The sequence below is a fragment of the Musa acuminata genome, chromosome BXJ1-2 (assembly GCF_036884655.1).
Source record: "Musa acuminata AAA Group cultivar baxijiao chromosome BXJ1-2, Cavendish_Baxijiao_AAA, whole genome shotgun sequence".
NCBI lineage: Eukaryota > Viridiplantae > Streptophyta > Magnoliopsida > Zingiberales > Musaceae > Musa > Musa acuminata.
In genome coordinates this window covers 33,301,671-33,320,378 of record NC_088328.1, presented here as the reverse complement: position 1 = coordinate 33,320,378, position 18,708 = coordinate 33,301,671, and the positions used below count along the sequence as shown (strand labels likewise).

At 40.4% G+C, this 18,708-nt stretch overlaps 3 protein-coding genes across 5 annotated transcripts; all 3 read right to left on the bottom strand.

The window, feature by feature from the left end:
- Positions 1–425: 425 nt before the first annotated feature.
- Positions 426–4,699, bottom strand: LOC135611210 (inositol-pentakisphosphate 2-kinase IPK1-like). 3 transcript variants are annotated; one of them, XM_065106710.1, is made up of 8 exons: positions 4,431–4,699; positions 4,137–4,306; positions 3,836–4,039; positions 3,280–3,424; positions 2,301–2,341; positions 2,068–2,178; positions 1,339–1,932; positions 426–842 (listed from the first exon to the last, which is right to left on the bottom strand). In XM_065106710.1, exons 2-8 carry the CDS (start codon positions 4,230–4,232, stop codon positions 675–677), a joined length of 1,359 nt encoding a protein of 452 aa, XP_064962782.1. In that variant the 5' UTR covers positions 4,233–4,306; positions 4,431–4,699; the 3' UTR covers positions 426–674. The 3 variants fall into 3 exon arrangements, with proteins under 3 accessions (XP_064962782.1, XP_064962775.1, XP_064962768.1); XM_065106703.1 differs by having other exon boundaries at positions 4,137–4,232; XM_065106696.1 differs by having other exon boundaries at positions 4,137–4,241; positions 4,431–4,698.
- A 401-nt stretch (positions 4,700–5,100) lies between these two features.
- On the bottom strand, positions 5,101–9,067 carry LOC103976632 (uncharacterized). The gene is made up of 4 exons (XM_009391906.3): positions 8,448–9,067; positions 7,691–8,332; positions 6,051–6,488; positions 5,101–5,535 (listed from the first exon to the last, which is right to left on the bottom strand). The coding sequence occupies exons 2-4, from the start codon at positions 8,328–8,330 to the stop codon at positions 5,363–5,365; spliced, it is 1,251 nt and encodes a 416-aa protein (XP_009390181.2). The 5' UTR covers positions 8,331–8,332; positions 8,448–9,067; the 3' UTR covers positions 5,101–5,362.
- A 745-nt stretch (positions 9,068–9,812) lies between these two features.
- Positions 9,813–11,408, bottom strand: LOC135611203 (curcumin synthase 2-like). The gene is made up of 2 exons (XM_065106684.1): positions 11,142–11,408; positions 9,813–10,969 (listed from the first exon to the last, which is right to left on the bottom strand). The coding sequence occupies exons 1-2, from the start codon at positions 11,317–11,319 to the stop codon at positions 9,978–9,980; spliced, it is 1,170 nt and encodes a 389-aa protein (XP_064962756.1). The 5' UTR covers positions 11,320–11,408; the 3' UTR covers positions 9,813–9,977.
- Positions 11,409–18,708: the final 7,300 nt, after the last annotated feature.

Here is an 18,708-nt window from a genome sequence, read left to right as displayed (position 1 = left end):
ATTAGGGGACACAAATTTGGATAAGAATATTTAGTATTGGATCACAGAATTCCGTTCGTGGCTTAGCAAAGATTAGATTAGCTTCACACCGTGCCAGATATCTCATGTAACTAATGGACTAACATCTAAATTAAGTTTGATTTTTCTACATTTACCAGAACAGGTCACAAAATGATCGAGTCTAGCAGCACCTACACTGTCTTTCTGCAGTCGACCACTCAGTCAATCCTAAATACAAAGCTGTTAAGCATCAAACTCTCATGTAAAGTCATCACATAGGGTAATGATATACCCGTAGGAAGAATAATGAAACCATGCCATTCGCAACATGGCATAGAAGATGCAACAAAAACAGCATATGACTCGAAACATTTTTTTATCCTTCTCTGGATAATATAGCACAATGACAAATACACCCAGTCAAATTTACCAACACAACTCACGTTTATTATTTAAGCATATGCTAGAGGATCAGATTCATTCAGGGAAAAAAAAAAAAAGGAAATTAAAAAATATATATATTGAAAGTTGACCAAGTTGTTTCCCCCAGAATTCACGAGTTGACAAGCAGGAAATAATAGATCATAACTGTAATTGGAATTGATCGAATCCCTCCGGGAGATAACTTTAAGTTTACCTCTTCTTCCACACGTCTGCCGCATGCAAGGTAACTTTTAACTACTAGCATCGAGTGCTTCTCCAGGTGGGCCTCCACTTCCAGAAATGCTCGGCTTTCCTTCCGTTTTGTCATTCATTTTGTAGAAATTCACTATCTTCTGATCCAATTTATAGTAATAAGCCATCTTCTCCAGAGGTTTCAAATCCAAGTCAATAAAATAAGCCTGCAGACAACCATATAAAGTTGTACTTAACTAAATTACTTGGACAATAAATCTAAAGAAACTTCAGTAATTTTAGCCAGATGTCAGAGTTTGTTGATACTTTCATTTTACTAGTTGCTTTCAAAGCAGTAATAAACCTATCATCTTTGGAGTGTCTAGTTAGCTGAGGCACAATGCCACAAATAAAACTTCAAAGCAACACAGACAGTCAAAACTGGTGACAGCTGAACCATGTATTCATGTTAAAACTTAGAATCGACTTATCGCATGAGAGCTGCAGACGAGACATACTTATGTGCAAACTTGATGATGATAACAAGTACAACAACAATAACAACAGCAACAACAAAAAAGATTTGATCAAGTAGAGTGCAGCAAATACGACCAACAATGGTTTGCCAATTTAATCTCATCCTGATCATGTATGTCTCTAGGATTGAAAAATAACCAAGAAACGACAACTCATAAATAAACAAGCAACTACAGTGTTACATACCTTGTAATTATAGCTTTGATTCAATGATTTGAGAGCTACAGAATTACAATCAGACGCATTACGTCCATCTGCTGTGCGGCTAAAGCTGATCATCAGGCTGCAATCCTTTGCGGTAGCAGCTATAAGATATTCCCTAACAATTTTCAGGCTGTCGTCCAATGACAGAGAATGCAACGAGGAATACTGATGCAAAAGCTCTGCATCACTTGAATTTTTGCAGACCGCACAAGGCCGAGAAATAATATTGTAATATACATGAATAGCCCCTTCTATGTCAAGAACATCCAACTGCTGAGTTGCTAAAAGCCTATCTAAAATCCCGGACCCGAAGATTGCCTCTGCTACAAGCTCAAGGAAGCTACCTAACTGTAAGCCACATGCAGAGATCAGATCCGCAATTGCTTCTCCTGATTTATGAGATCGGACATCTGTATTATCCATGCTACCTCCCAATCCTCCAAAAATAAGACAGCCATTCAAAAATATACGGAAATTATTTTGAGGAGATGCAAACAATGCAGTGATGGCCAGATGTATTCTATCTTTTAATCCAGAGAATAGATCAAGCGGATCATACCCACTTATTTGTGATATCTGCAACACACAAATTCTTAATATATAATCTGAAAGACTTGATAAAAACTCATGATGTTGAAGGATAAGGGTCAAGAGAACTGACCCCAAGTGAAAATTAGATTTCAAGAGTAAATAAGCCTATCAAGTATGTACCTCTCCCTGATGAAGTTTTAAGAACTGATGCATTTTAAATCGTGTTACATGCCTCTTAACAGCATTTTTCTCAGCTATGTATTCTGAAGATGGAAGAAACCCACATTTTGGCTGCTCCGTTGAATCATGTAAGCAAGGTTATCAAACAAATGGTCAGAAAAAGAGGCCAAGCATATAGAGCAACTAAGCTAAAAGGGAGAAGAAAGAAAAGTGTCTACTTAGAAATGAAGCACCTTTATTTCTACTGCAATGCAGAAGTCATGTTTCGGAGTACCTGAAATTGTACTTAGAGCGTCATGAAGAATGCTATTTAGTTATTACGAGGTATTAGCAGTTATGTAGCAAGCATTGTAGTAAGTACACTAAACATAGAAACATTGCAAGAAACAAAACAGACATATCATCGCAGGACCCATATGGATAACTTGGAATACAGTCAAAAGCCAGACAATAGAGGAAAGGACAAATTTGGGGAGAGATGTTCAACGAAAATCAAGAAATTGATAGCAATGAATATGCACATATCAAAAGCTAATAAAACTATCAATGAGCAAACATTGTGTGTTCCTTAAAGCCTCCTACAAAACAAGCACTGAATATTTATTTAACTGTGAGTTCTTAACATCGCTTCAAATGGTCAGGAAGACCTTTACCTATTTAGTACTACAATTGGGAGCTAGGGCACACAAAAAAAGGAAGAAAGCTCAGACACAAGGCACCTCCTAGCTAAATATGGTCAAGTGTATTTTGAATGCATCCCAAAATAAATACTCTAGTATATAAAAGATTTTGGTCAGAAGTGGTTCGAAGTTTGACTTCGTAATTAAACCAACGCTCTATCTTTAATGGTACCAAGTTATCAACAAAGCCTTGTTCTAAAATAGATTCTATTTTCTTTTGACCATCATGTTTATTCCTTGATCAATTAATGTTCTCCAATTCTAACACAAATTGATATTTCACAAAATAAGGTAGGACAGACCAATCTGTAAACAGGGTTTACAAGTGTCTCGTTACCAAGCTATATAATCTTATTTGTGAAAAATGCTGCTATACTCTTCAGAAGTATGACATTTGAGATATGACAAATTTCACACTATTTTGACTGCATGTTACTTATATAGTTTTGACAAGAGGTATTCCTCAATTGCAGGCTTGTATACGAACTGGGTCATGTGAAAAAAAATACTAGATATTTAGATTAGCCCTTACCAATAATGATTGAATGGTCAGAAATAAGAAATGCAGATTCGCAAAGGACATCAATTTTGGAGGCATCAATCCTCCATGGAGGACGTTGACTCTTGATATTCCCCTCGACAGCCTCCAAGAATTCCTTAGAAACATGGACAAGAATCTGCATATTGGAAGAAAATCGAACATCAAAATGTGTTAGAACTTAAGAGACCGTTTGGCAAATCTAAAAACATATCTGGCATTCAAGCTACACTGTTTCAACCAGAACAAAAGAACCGTGTAAGATGATCAATGACATCTTTCAGGTAACATGATGTTGAAAAGCATTTCATGTAATTGCAGAAGTACAAATCATATGACACAGTACATAATGCAATAACACACACATGTTACAACATTAAATGCCAAAATAAAATTACATCACTTTGGTGGGTGTTAAATATTAAATGTGGTGGAAATTGGAAAAGGTCCAGGATGCATTTTTAATCATTGTGTCAAATGGTAGAAAAAACAAATTACAAACACATCAACCGAAAGAAAAGAAAATGTCAGGACATAAAAAATAACATACCCCAGCGTCTATATGCTTGGAGTCCAATAAATTCCTCATGACATGGTCAATAAAAGCTGTAGCAGCAACATCTTTCGAAGTGGACTCGGCGAGTTCACCAATGTCTTTCCACATTAGTCTTTCATGATCGGATAGGACCAAGCATCCATTTGGAGACGGGCTTCCGCCCTTTGCAACCTTTTGAATCCGTAATACCTTGCCCACCTGCTCCACAGAAACACCCATTTCCAAAATATAACAAGCCATATACATAATTCCAAGAAATGGTAATAATAACTCGAATGATGCGCTTAAACAGTACCAAAAAGAGGGAAGAGCCACAGTAGCCCAGGACAATATTAGCAGCTCCTTCTCCTTTGTAAAACCAATCCTTTGCATCGTCTGCTCTTACCAACATCTTTTGTTCCTATGTGGAAATACGATGTATCCAGACTTAGGACTGCCTCGATATGAGTACTACAACATCCAGTTCTAAAAGGGAAAACTACAAATATAAGGCGCGGCTGCGATTTGCCTGGTGATTCAACAATTGGACCCAGAAAAGAAGATAAATCGAACATTTCTAGAGCCATGAAAGTGAAATTTATACTTTTACCTGCTGAAGATGGCTCATGGTGGGCGAGATCGCAGAGAGAAAGCGGGGTCGCGAGACTCCACAACGGAATAGCAGGTGTTGGGGACCCCGCGGGATGTCCGGCGTGGTGAAGCAGCTACTTCATTCCGGCAAATTCAGCAACGGGAAAACACACACAGACGAGAGAGAGAGAAAGGAGAGCCGGAGGCTCCACCGCCGGGCCGAGGCGCAGAGGAGGAGGGGGGTGGGGGGACACGGGTCCCTCGTTTCTGTTCTCTGAACTGGCTTGTTGTTGTTGTTGTTGTTATTGTTATTATTACTACTACAGTTTCTACTTGACAAATTGAGCACGTGCTGAGAGATGATGGAAGCGTGCTTGGAAAGTTGAAACGACATTTGACACGGGGCACTTCGCTTTTGCCGGTTTCATTCGGGAACGACGTGGGCCCCAGCCACCTCATCATCGACCAGGAATCCAATTCGCGTCTTTTTTTGGTCCGGACCAACCCAACCCAACCCATCCCATCTAATTCCCAATACGGTGTTGTAGTAATAGAGCATGCACAACCTGTATCCGGCAAGGCTTGATTTCTATCAGATTAAGTCAAAATCTCACCATCACATGCATTCCGATTCAATGCCCACCGAATGCTTGATTTCTTTGAAACCAAAATTCCCTCATGCAAACATGTATTCAAAACGATCTCCCACGCTGTTTATTATTTATAACGCGAGTTCAGCCGCACAGTAGACAACACTTGCATTTCAGAACTCAGCAAGAACTGCAATGGAAATTGCCCACTCAAACCAACCATACAGGGCAAACATATTAAACAAATAATTCAAAACTGCAGGCCGACGTCGGACAAAACTCAGGATCTGGTAAAATTTTGTTAGAAGAAATATAACTCTGGGTAAAACAAACAAGCTGATTATTGCCATCTGTTTTTCCTTCATTGTTCATGACTGCTTGTGGTATCAACTTCGGAGGGAGTTGGTTTCGATACTGATACTGGAAGATAAGACCACGCGATGGCAGCGCCACCGAGTGTAATGGCAACACCAATTGAGCCCCAAAACCATCTTTGCCTCCTCTTACGCCAGTTGCGTTGTCGTCGTGCCATTTCTGCAACCAATTTGTTGGGAATTGATTCAATAGGAGTCACTTAGTTAACATCAGCAACTCATTAAACCAGTACATCAACAAATATCATGCTGAACCAAACAGCAAAACATGCATTAGAGCAACTAGGTATCCAGGGAAAGGACTGTATCGGATTGTCATTTAGATGTAAAGTGTTTCCTAAAGATAATTTTAGTGGATCCCAGAAAGTCAATTTAATTGGAAGACATTTCTCATATGGTCTAAAATTATTTGTTGTTACCATCCAATTCCAAATGATATCAATCTCAACATCAACACATATCCACTCTAACCCTCACCCCTGTATTAGGCCTCTTGCGTAACCATGCTATACATTAGTATAAAGCCTTAGCTTAGTTAACAAAGACCTAGTAACTAAGTGCAGATAGGATAGGATGAATGATTAAGATCAAATAAACAATTTCATACTTCTTCTTCCTGTAAAACATGAGCAAGAGAGAAGAAACAAAATAGGAGACAAAGTAAACAACTCTCACCAATGGCCTCTTGATTTCTTTGAGACATTTCTTTATTTGCAGCTTCGTAATACTGGAGCCGATCCGATAACCTAGCGATCTCAAAGTTCTTTGATGCAATTTGGGTTTCCATCTCTAGCTGAACCTTGGCACGGGCACAACCCCTCCCTACAGCGTCGGCTACAAAGCGTGCAACAACAACCTGTTGGTACAATTCCTCTGCAGGATGCAAGTTTGCAGGCACATCCACAGCCTCAGGAACGGTTGGAGGAGTTGGAAGCTTCAAGCCAACAAGCGACAGTCGATGACTCAGTCGCTGCCATTGGTTTTGCAGGTTCGCTAGTGCTTCTTCGGCTTGTGTCCGCTTCTCTATCTCCATCAACACATTTAGCCTCATTTCACGCAGTTCATCTTCAACATTTGGATAGGAAGATCGTGCAGAACCATCACTAAGAATATCTACACCATGAAAAGGAAATCATATAAGCCTAGAGTCCTAATCTTTCGGTGGAAATGTACTGCATAGACTTGTCCTGAGATGCTAAATGTACAAAACCAAAACTGTCATTGAGTACGATTATATGAACAGCACTCATAGCATGCTGTACAGCAAAGATATGAAAAACTTTAGTCCAAGTTGCATGAAATTGACATGACATGATGTTTTCAACAGGTCCTAGATCTTGAATCCTATGAAAAGAATTCAAAATGAATTTTTAGAGGGGGCTTTGATGACCATATTGGGAAGGAGATAGATCAATTGATATCATTTAGTGCCATGAGTTCTACTTAATGGCTTTTTAGTTACTGGAATTAGTGGAGCAATCTTCTGCACCTATCGGTGTGGCATAAACCGGTATCTGTTGATCACAATTGTGCCCCTTTCAACAAAAAGGAAAAACCAAAAGGCAACTAGTGTTTCTACATGCTTTTGCAAACAATTTCCAATAGATTTTCCATTTTTATCTCACCTAAATAGGAAGGCCAGTAGCAGTCAATAGGTGTGTTCTTACTCTGATGTAGCCGAAACAAAAATAAGCATAATCTATCAAATAACCTTAGAAGCAAAAGCAAGAAGAGGCATTTCACTTGAGATATCATCAAAATATTGCGATCCACTAAGGTGCTTCAAGAATATATTCCTGTCTAATCATGTTAGTGTGACAGAGCATTCTTTCTTCTAGAATTAGGTTCTCGTGAAAAACTTCTTTTTTATGGTTGTCAAAGTAAGAGAATTTTCTTTTCAATGTTTTCATCGAAAAGCCTAATCTAACAAAAGATTTCCCCTCCCAAACTATACTCAATTTTCCATCTAGGATGAAGCTAGACACAGGTGGAAAGATTCAAATTTTTTTAATACTGCCTCAGGTGAAGTATTCAATAATAAATTTGGTGGAAAGAATAAAAGAGGAGAAAGATCATAGAAAGAAGGAAAGCAGAAGAGAAGTACTATACATTCAAATACAATTAAACTCTCAAATAATCTATTAGAGATTTTTTGTTTTAAAAAAATCACCATAATGATCATAAATTAATTACAACAATAAGCTTGAACGAAATAAGTATTATGCTCAGAAAAACATGAAAGCCTAAGAATAAACGAAAATATGAGAATACTCTTAAGCCATTAAAGAAAACTAACATCTGCATAAGAAATATACCGTCAAAGGCATCATAATACTCTCCCAATGGGGTAATTGGTTTCCACCGACCACAGGTATCATCGGCCTCGGAGTTACTGGCAGTGCTCAGCGAGTCCTGCAGATCAAAGAAGTTCTCTGTGTCGTCATCTCTTTCGGGGTCTTCAGACAGAGGCTTTGCCATTTCCTCGGTTGCGATCACCCCTTTACCCAAATGTTCATCTTGCAGCTCGCCTCCACCAGATTCATCCACAACAGAACCACCCCGGCTACCCTGTCCATGACCAGCTTTCTGCACCTCCTCGTCATGCCCATTTCCATTCATCACTTCAATCTTCTGCTCCTCATCGGGTGGCTTTGGTCCTGTGGAACAAGCTTGGCCCTGCAAGAGGCTCTTGACGAGGCGACGCCCACGTCTCTTATGGTTAATGAGGTATGGCGAGTGTGGAGGAAACCACCAAGGGGCGTCAGGGATCGGGGTGGTCTCCGGGGTGGCATAAAGAGCAGGGCGGATGTTGGGTCGAGGATTGCTCCTGCGGGTCGTTGCTTCTTGTGCCCCCTTCACCATCTTGATCGGCACCGGAGGTGGCTTTGGTGACATAGGCATTCCAGACCCAGGCTCCAAAAGTCTATCCAAGGCGATCGCAGTGAATGTCGGCATGGCTGCGATGAGATACCAACGCACAAATAAGCCTCTCAGCTCATCAAAGGTCACGTCTTTCAGATCATTGGACGTCTACGACACCAAAATTCCATCGTCAAGCAAATTAAAGCTCACCTGCGGACCCTTCGACGCCTCGAACGAAATCAGAGGAGCCCCGCGACGCCCATACTCCCCTGCCTTCCAAGAGTCCCGACACTACGACGCCGATTCAGAATCCCCAAATCGAACCGGAATAAAAAAAAAAAGGAGGGCTCCAAGTGCTCGGATTGCAAAAACCTAACTTGGGGTGATTTCAAAATAGGCCATCGGATTTGCACCTAGGAAAGCAGGCAGTGACCAGGTTGGAACCGGGGAGATGTTCGATCGGGAGACCAAGCTGGTCTTCCACCCTAAAAATGGACGGCGATGATGATGATGAACCGATACAATGGCAAGGCGGGAGGAATTCCCGGAGATTTTTTCTCCTCCCCACGAGATCTCGCTCGCTTCCGGTGAGGATATGGATACAGGAAAGAGAGGAGACACGAAAGATTCACGACGGCGATTGAGGAACATAGCTGGTGGGTCACCACCCCCTCGGTGAGACACAGAGTCGTGCAAAGGAGCGGGTAAGAATGCGGGTGGAGTTTTCTGACGTGACGTCCCTTTTTCTCGCTACCATTCCCCAATAACGCAAGTCATCCGAAATGGCTTACTCGTCTCGCTTCCCTCACCTGCACGTGAAGCGGTCAGAGCGTTTGATGTGTTTTTTGTTTGCGTGCTCTACGAACGGCGTCACATCATATAGCGAACAGTCTATGCGACTCATGCAAAGAGTCACAAAGGGCAAACGGTTGGTTGGACCCGAACCACGTAGGCAACTTACGATCGCTGCTAAATTATATGGGCTCAAAATCCAACGCTTTACGACATCTGATGGACGTGATGTGGGAAGCCCAAATCATCAAGTCCCCTGGAGGCCGTCGTCACATCATCCAGGACGAAGAGAAGAACCTTCGTATTGCGATTATAGATGAAGATGATAACTGGTTTGACGAACACAACAATTCTCTAAAGAGTGGATCGATCAGAGTTCTTCCTGCCGTGCTTCGTTAGAAGTCTTCCATGAAGCTATTAAGGTAACGCGGCCACTGGATTGATGGGCGATAGCTCCGGCATCCATCCATCCATCCATCTTCATATTGAATGGCAAAAACGAGATGCTGAAGCCCCAAGTCGACGTCGGAGATGACGCTGCTTGTAGACGACAGCTATTGGTTTTAGTCTGCGTTCTCATACTCTCATTCTTGGTTTGCCAACCACTCACTGTTGACCAGCATTTGGAGGAATCACTCTCTCTTCGCAGGGTAGGTTGCGGTAGGTCAGATATGTTGACCGATCAGGAAGCACGTCTCCACGCGTGGCACGTTTGGATGTGGATACTACCAATTCTCACCATCTCTGATTTTTATGATGGTATAATAACTATACAAGTAAATCTTTTGGAGAATTTGCATCGTTTCTTTCCTTTTTCTTGATCTTACAAAAAGAATAGACAAGTTACATATGCCTTGCAGAACCAACAGCATGGAGATCAAAGAAGAACATCACACACGACTGCGTAATATTTGTGCGCGGTATTATCGCTGAAAAAAAGTAGCTTAATTAGAGTGGTACGCTGCGGAGCACGACAGTCTCGATGCTGAGCCCCGGTCCAAACCCAAAGAGCACCCCCCACTGCAGTCCATCCCCGGTGGTCGTCCGCCCCTCCACCACCGACCGCTTCCTCACCTCATCCATCACGAAATACACGGTGGCGCTCTGCATGTTGCCGTACTCGGCGAATACATGCCGTGCTGTGCTGAGCTTCTCCGGCAGGAGCCCCAGCTTGGACTCGATGGCGTCCATGATGGCCCAATTTCCCGGGTGCGCCACCCAGAACACCTCGTTCCAGTCGGTGATGCCCAAGGGCTTGAATGCGTCCGCGAGGCTGTTCCCGATGTTGTCGGCGATGATCAGGGGCAGCTGGTTGAAGAAGTGGAAGGTCAGGCCGACCTCCCGGAGGTGGCCTCCCACGGCCTTCTCGCTCTCCGGCACCGTTACTTGCGTGGCCGACATTATCTCGTAGATCGGCTTCTCCAGGCCTTGGATCGGATCGGCACCCACGATGACCGCAGCTGCTCCGTCACCGAACCCCGCTTGGCCAGCGAGGGCCTCGAAGTCGTGCTCGTCCGGGCCTCGGAAGCTGAGGACGGTGATCTCGCAGGACACCACGAGCACACGAGCCCCCTTGTTGTTCTCGGCGAGGTCCTTGGCGATGCGGAGCATGGCGGCGCCCATATGGCAGGCCTGGCTGTAGAGCATGATGCGGTTGACGGACAACGGGAGGCCGAGGAGCTTTGCAAGGCGGTAGTCGGCGCCGGGCATGTCGATGCCGCTGATGGAGCAGAAGACCAAGTGGGTGATGTCGGACTTGGAGCGGCCCCACTCCTTGATGGCCTTGGTGGCGGCTTCCTTGGCCAGCTTGGGCACCTCCTCCACCACGATGTCCTGCCGGTCGTCGAAGGATGGCTCCATGTAGGAGCACAGTTTTGGTCTCTCCTTGAGGATCTCCTCGGTGAGATGCAGGTAGCGCCGTTTGACCATCGTCTTCTCGCCTACATGCACCGAAAAAAAGGCAGATCAGAAAGGCGAGTTGGTTTTCGTTTCTGTTCTTCTTCCTCTTAACAGCTTGTCTTAGTGAAGCTCGCTCGCTCGTAGATGTATGCCATTTTCTTTGTCGGAAGATGGATATGCTTGACGAAAGCAAAAGCTATAACAAGGTCTTACACATGCGCCGAAACTTGTGCTTGAGATCCTGCTTGTGCTCAGAGTTGGTGACGCGGAAGTAGTAGTCGGGATAGGTGCTCTGTTCGTAGAGGTTGGGAGGGTTGGCGGTGCCGATGGCCATGATGGTGGCCGGACCCTGAGCCCTCTGTGTCTTGCGCAGAGCGTGGAGGCTGGCCATTAGTGTGGCAAAAAGCAAGCAAGGAAGCAGCGGCAGGTATACGATCACTGGGAATTGGATGAGGAGTGGATGTCATTCAAACTTCGGCCACATATTTATAAACACAGAGCTCCGCCTCTCTACCACCCACTCCTCACCTCCTCCACCCTCTCATTTTTCAGGTGCTCAAAATAATAATCAGTTGATTTAATGTGGTTGCTCGAAGTCTTGCATCAGGAGAATCCAATAATAATAATAATAATAATAATAATAATAATAATAATAGTGTCTTCAGAGTCAGCATAGTTGTTTCCCATTCAGTGTTGAACCAAACTTGCTTCTCTCGGTCTCTGTTTCCTAATATTTAAAATCAGACTTCGTCTGAAGAAGCAAGGATTTTTCTCCACCCACCACCGATGGTGACCCAATGCCGAATAAGTCCGAATCCATTAATTAAGCTTGCATGATTTTGCCACCGGTGCAGTCAATCTCATTTATTAACAGATGAGACGGAAGTATGACACCCTCCTCCCTAAGTTGATTCATGCGTTGGAGGAGCAAGTGATGTGCAAACCACATGAGCACGAGAAGGAGAACCATGCAGGAAGGGGAAACCAGCAGAGATCGCTAGCATTTCCGATTTGAACTCTGCCGTTTGTTTCCCCTTTACTTGCCTTGTCCATCGATCTTAGTTCATCCGCATAAGCAAGCCATTTCTGATAAGATAAGAGAGCGGAAATGCATTCATACATAAACATATTTTTTCCCCCTTCTTTATTGATGAGTTCCTCGTGCCACCCTGGCTTCTTGATACAGACAATGGTCGCAAAGTCCTCACCAACCACTCCTACTTCCTGTATTCCCACGCTGAGCAGTACATGTTTGACCCTGTCATGACTAAGACGGCAGAACAACGCACGAATAAAAGCCAGTTGAATCCTCCAAAGAAAAGGAAATAGAAACCAACACGATCCACAGATGATTTTATCGGAGGGAAGATGTCACAGATGACGTCCCGCAGCACGTCCCCTTCCAGCACAGCACAAAAATGACTGCCGTGCCGTCAAGTGACCGTGACATGAAGTCTCTCTCGTCGTTCACGCCAGAGAAAAACCGGTGGTGTACGCAGAGTCGGAGATAGTCTGAGAACCGCAGCGGACACGCGTCGAGTAGACAGACTGGTAAAGGCGTGCGGAGAGTGTGGATAATTATCGTCGCACATTGAAATAAAGAAAATGAAAATGCAGTGGGGGTTAAGGACGTGAACATGATACGATGCCGTCGTAAGGTGTGGGCTATTATTTTATGGTGGTGTCTCGATCGACGAGTCATCCATCGAAAGGTAGGTTTGTGCTATTCCGATGGCCAATACGAACCATTGATTCGGATCGACTTGTTTATTGCATCATATCCAACCACCAACTTGCTTCGGGCAGATTCACCGAACCCCACCTAAAACCCTCCAACCATAAAACTACGAATGGCTTGGTTACAACGAATCACGTAACGATGACGTAACGATGACGTACCCAAGTTGGTGCATCAATAAAAAAAAAACAATTTTGAGTGACCGATCACAGTTTTCCTCATCAAACCCATAGTTGAAGAAGAAGAAGAACAAAATTGGTATCGTTTCTTTAATGGGATCGTCACATATCTCGTTACCTCTGTGTGGATGATTGTCAACTACAACAACACTAAATAGTTTAGAGAGCTCCAATGGATGATATGTAGAAATTAACTCTTCTTCCGGGAAGAGGTAGAAATAATTAATAATTGGAACCGGGAAGAGCTGATTCATCGTTGTCTCCCAACACCTTTGCAGCGAAAGGCTGCAAGCGTCAAAGCCAATAATATATGTATACATTGTAATACTTATTAACGAAGCAAAAATTGATGGACTCCCAAGGTTCTCGGTCGTCGGGAGGAGGAAGAAGCAGGGAACGAATGGGTCTGAGTTCGCTTGTACATCCATTCCCAGCTATCCTCCGTCACCTCGCCACCGAGAGATCGGACGACGGCGCCGCCACTGCAGCAACCCACCTTGCAACAGTCTTCCAGACGAAGACCCTTCGCCAGCCCATACAAGAATGAATCCCCTGGCAAACAGATCCCCCGGCTCCCGTGGCATTCACCGCACGCGTCTCTCCTCTGGCTGCCACCCTCACCACCTACGACGACAACGACAACCAGCGACACCGTTCATCCGCGCAAACCATTCCGACCTGAATAGGATATGATGCTCCATGACATCGACGGAGTTGGCAAACGATACCAACCTCGTTCCCGTGTTTTGTCATGCATCCTCTGGAACCAAGTGTTTACAGTGTTTGGCCAAGAAACATAGCGCAGCCTCCGGATGATCCTCTTCAGCGTCTCTGTCGGACAAAAACAAATGATGAATTCGTATGAACTCAACGGTCTGTTCATTTTTAAGCATATGCTTTTAGCTATTCAACTATCATCTTTGAGCTCGCAAGTAGCATTCACTTTGTAAGCTCTTTAGCTTCATCTCAATTGGCAAAACAGAGATTATGTTCGGAAAAATTATTATAGCTAAATATTTTTTTTTCCTCTTTATATATCAAAATAAGTTTTTCATCAAAATATTAATTTATTATCAAAAATAAATATTAATAAATCAATCATAAAATGAGACATCAAATTTTTACATGTAAAACTCAATCCTAAAAAATTTATGGGAACGTAGTCTACTTCCAACCTTCACTATCACAAATAATGATAATAGATTTACAATAAATCTTATCCAAAATAACTAGATGATCATAAAAACATCAAGAACACATATTTTGACTCAACAATAATATATCATCATCACCAATGAATTTTATTAAAAGAAATATTTATATCTCATCAAATGAATATATCAAAAAAAGTATCTCTAAGGGGATAAATCGTAGATCAACACCGTTAAGATTGTAAAGCTTATTACAATGATTCTCTATATAAAATTTAAGTTAAAACTAACGAAGTTTAATCGATTGATCGTATAATAAAAGTCTCGTAACCATAATATTCTCTCTCTCTCTCTCTCTCTCTCTCTCTCTCTCAAGTATCCACTTCCTTTTTTTTAAAAAAATAACTGATTAGATTTGGGCTTAATGGCTCTATTGTCTTTTCTAATCCAACATATAGGTTGAACCTAACAATTCTCTCTCTCCAGCTCATATAGTGGGTTGTACTATGCATGCTCCTCGCCTATATGCTTCAAGTTTCTCCTTAGACAAAGACTTCATAAACATATCTTATACATTCTCATTGATATGCACTTTTTCTAATTACAATTCTTTCATCTCAAGGACATCACGACTCTAGTGATATCTTACTTCAATATACTTGGATCTAGAATGGTATATTGAATTCTTGGAGAGGTGAATGACACTCTGACTGTTACAGTAAATGGTATATTTCTCCTATTTCAACCCTAATTCCTGTAGAAACTTTTTATCTATAAAGTTTCCTTATAGGCTTTAATAATTATTATGTATTCTCTTTTTATGGTTGATAGAGCAATATAATTCTATAACTTTGACTCTCAATAGATTGCTCCCCCTGCAAACATCATTAAGAACCCCAAAGTGAACTTCCTGGAATCAATATCACCTACTATGTCTGTATTTGTGTATTTGTGTAACCTCTAGCACAGGTTCACCACTCCCAAAACATAAATATAACCTATAAATACCATTTAGATATCTTAATATACATTTCACTACTGTCCAATGTTGTTTACCAGGATCAGAGAGAAATCAACCGAAAACTCCAATTACACAAGCTATATCTAGCCTAGTACAAACCATAATATACATCAAACTGCCTACCACAAATGAGTAAGGCACTCTAGGTAGTTATTCTTTTTCTTTCTCATGAGTAAGACATTGTTTTGAACTAAGCTTGAAGTAACCTATAAGTGGAGAACAAACTACTTTGGCTTTATTCATATTGAATCTTTAAAAAACCTTTTCAATACAGGTCCTCCTGAGATAGCCAAATCTTCCTATTCTTCCTATCACGAAGAATATTTATTTTAGGTATTTATTTTTGTCGATTCTAAGTCTTTTATGGCAAACGACTTACTTAACTCTCTTTTAAACTTATCAATTTTACTAGTATCACTAACAACCAGCATATCATTAACATATAACAGAATAATAATAAAATCATCATTTGAAAACTTCTTTCTAAACATACAATGATCAGATGTAGTTTTATTATACCCTTGGCTCATCATAAAAAAATCGAATTTCTTATATCACTATGTGGATACTTAGTTTGAATCCATATAAGCTTTTTTAAGCTTGCATACTATTTTTTTTTTTCTCTTGACTCTAAAACCTTTTGGTTACTCCATGTAAATTTCTTTTTCAAAGTCACTATGAAGAAATATAATTTTTACATCAAGTTACTCAATTTCTAAATCCAAGCAAGTAGCGAAACTAAGAATAACTCGAATAGAAGATATTTTCACCGCAAGAGAAAATATTTATGTAAAGTCAATACATTTCTTATAACCGAATCCTTTTACAACTAGTCATGCATTATATTTTTATTATGAGCTATTATTTTCAGTTTTCAATTTATAAATTTATTTATTTTTAAGATTTTTTTCTCTTTAGGTAATTTTATAATCTTTCTTACATGGTTTTAACCTACTCATTCTTGTGCTAATATAGAATAGCTTCTTGATAAGTTTTTGGCTCTCCCCTGTCAATAAACATAATATACTCATGGAAGATATCTCGTAGATGATTGTCATTCTTTTGTAGATCTTTTTAATAGAATCTCAACTGGTGGAGGAGGTTTTTGTTCAAATTGTTCAATTAGTTCAACATTATCAATTATATAAGTATCATCACTGACATTCTCACCATAATTTTCTTTTTCATCTCCCCCATGAACATTATGAGCTATAGGCGGAGGAATTGGACTCGTACTCCAAATGATATAAACAAAGGTTTTTGACTTCTCTACATTATCAATATCATCAAACAAATGGTCTTCAAGAAATACATCTCTACTTATAATAATCTTCTTACTCACTGGATCCTATGATCTGTACCCAAACTCTTCCTAACTATACCCCAAGAAAATATATTCTCAAACTCTTCATAATTATATCTTCAACACTGACATGAAACTCTTTGAACAAATCAAATACCTGGTTTTTAAGTTTTAAAGCAAAAGCCTAATTTTTTTTTTATAATAGTCATCAATGAAAATAACAAAAATAAAGAGTTCATCCAAGAGTTGTTGTTTGCATAGTACAAACATCAGTGTGAACCAAATCAATAACATTTGATATTCTAGATAACGGATAAGTATGAAATGTAACTCTATGTGTTTTTCCAACTAAGTAATGATTACAAGATTTAAGATATGTACCTTGCAACTCCGATAAGAACTGCTTTATAGCAAGAATTTAAAATCCTTTCTCACTGATATGATCAAGCCTCTTATTCACCATTTTGAATTGTATTAATCTTTTCTTAGTGTAGTTTAGCTTCCATGGCAAAGAAAAATTTTAGCTTCTTTCCTCTTACAATAACTAGAGAACTTTTGATAAGGTTCGATTTGCTTTCATTAAAATAATGTATAAATCCCTCATCATCAAGTTTACCTGTATATATCAAAATAAGACCAACATTTGGAACCTGTATAATGTATTTGAGTATCAATTTACTCTTAGTATTGGTCTCCAAGTAAATACCTCCAATACCCACAATATTAGATGTACCACTATTTCCATTTTAACATTATCAAAATCACTACTAATGTAAAATCTAAATAAATCACCATGAAAAGTAAGCATTAGAGTCAATTACCTAGTTACTATTATGAGCTGCAAGATTAACACATCCGTTATCATAAATAATAATAATATCACATTTAGCAGCAATTGTATTGGTCTATTTCTCATTTTTCTTCCTTTTATTCCGTTCTCGCTTTCAAAACCTATACTCTTTATTTATGTGACCTGCCATGTTGTAGTGAAAACACTTGATATCTTTTCTAAGCTTGAATCTTCCTCTATAACCACATGGAATTCTATCATAACTTCTTCCACGTCTTTTTTGTTTTTCAATAACAAGTGCACTAAAAGAAGATTCTCCTTGTTATTTACTTCTGGTATATTCTTTTAGCAAATTGTTTTTAACAATATCTATAGTTAGAGTTCCCTAGCGTGGAGTTAGAAATTATCACCACATATGTTTCCCAACTTTTCGATAAAGAGTTATGAAATAACAATCCTTGCATCTCATCATCTATATTCATTTTCATAACAACCAACTTATTTGTTAGACTCTAAAGTAAGCTTATGTGCTCCATAATGTTACTATCATTTTTATACTTTAAACTGAAAAGCCTTATGAGAAGCGAAATTATATTTCTCATTGTCTTTTTTACAAAGAGATTTTATAACATTTGCTAAACATTATCGACTCTGGTTTCATCAAAAATATGCTCATGCAAATTTACATTTATCTATCTTCTAATATAGGTAATAGCTTTTCTATGTTAAACATCTCATTCCTCATCTTTCATAGTAGAAGATTTTTTTTAATTTTAATGAGCACCTACAAATTTTTTGTAATAGAGCAAATCTTCCCTCCATCAATGGTTCTCAACCACAGAGGGATCAGACATGTCCGCATGATATATATATATATATATATATATATATATATATATATATATATATATATATATATATATATATATATATATATATATATATATATATATATATATATATATATCATGAGATTAGCAGAGGAAACAAAAAGGGCTATGCCATTGCTCTTGGCTCCAAACCAGGACGGGAAAATAATCAGTACCTTAAAAGCCTCGGTCTTCAGTTCAGTTCATCAGCCTGATAGACGCTCCGCTAAGTCAATCGTAAGTTCATGAACTCATCTATCTTCAAAGACTCCATTCGTCTCCTTCGTACCGGAAACATAACCGCAGTCGACAGACACGGCCGCATGGTTCTGTTGCCACCTCTGTTGCCACCCGCATCTACCAAACATGCACACTGCAACCCAGGCGAGCAAGTTTCAGGACGACCTATCGGTGCCAAGAGGAAATTTGCAGCTAATTCACCTGTCCGGTAGATCCTTTCTTCCTTCTCATTCTGGAAATATCTACGTCACTGTTGCTCATGTTTTCGATGAAGAGACGGGCTCGTTTATCATCTCCACAAGCACCGATTCTTCCACCGGAGATTCCAAAGCCCGCAGCCATGCCGCGAACAGTTTTGGCGCACACTACCTCCAGCTATGATTCTTATGGGACAGTCGCCCTTTTCGAGTCATTTGAAGGAAAGCCAGATGAGAACACAGTCGACCTTCTCTAGTGTGTTCCAGATGAGGCCGGCATCCATATCCGTCG

What these genes read in the sequence shown, in the direction of transcription:
- LOC135611210 (XM_065106696.1), bottom strand. An exon ending in CCAAGCATATAGACGCTGGG is followed by an intron (nt 3,425 to 3,835) that starts GTATGTTATTTT and finishes TCCAATATGCAG; the next exon opens with ATTCTTGTCCATGTTTCTAA. An exon ending in TGACCATTCAATCATTATTG is followed by an intron (nt 2,342 to 3,279) that starts GTAAGGGCTAAT and finishes GTACAATTTCAG; the next exon opens with GTACTCCGAAACATGACTTC.
- LOC135611203 (XM_065106684.1), bottom strand. Translation starts at nt 11,319, where the DNA reads ATGGCCAGCCTCCACGCTCTGCGCAAGACACAGAGGGCTCAGGGTCCG. An exon ending in GCACAAGTTTCGGCGCATGT is followed by an intron (nt 10,970 to 11,141) that starts GTAAGACCTTGT and finishes CGGTGCATGTAG; the next exon opens with GCGAGAAGACGATGGTCAAA.
- LOC103976632 (XM_009391906.3), bottom strand. Translation starts at nt 8,330, where the DNA reads ATGCCGACATTCACTGCGATCGCCTTGGATAGACTTTTGGAGCCTGGG. An exon ending in GTATTATGATGCCTTTGACG is followed by an intron (nt 6,489 to 7,690) that starts GTATATTTCTTA and finishes TTCATGGTGTAG; the next exon opens with ATATTCTTAGTGATGGTTCT. An exon ending in AAGAAATCAAGAGGCCATTG is followed by an intron (nt 5,536 to 6,050) that starts GTGAGAGTTGTT and finishes AATTGGTTGCAG; the next exon opens with AAATGGCACGACGACAACGC.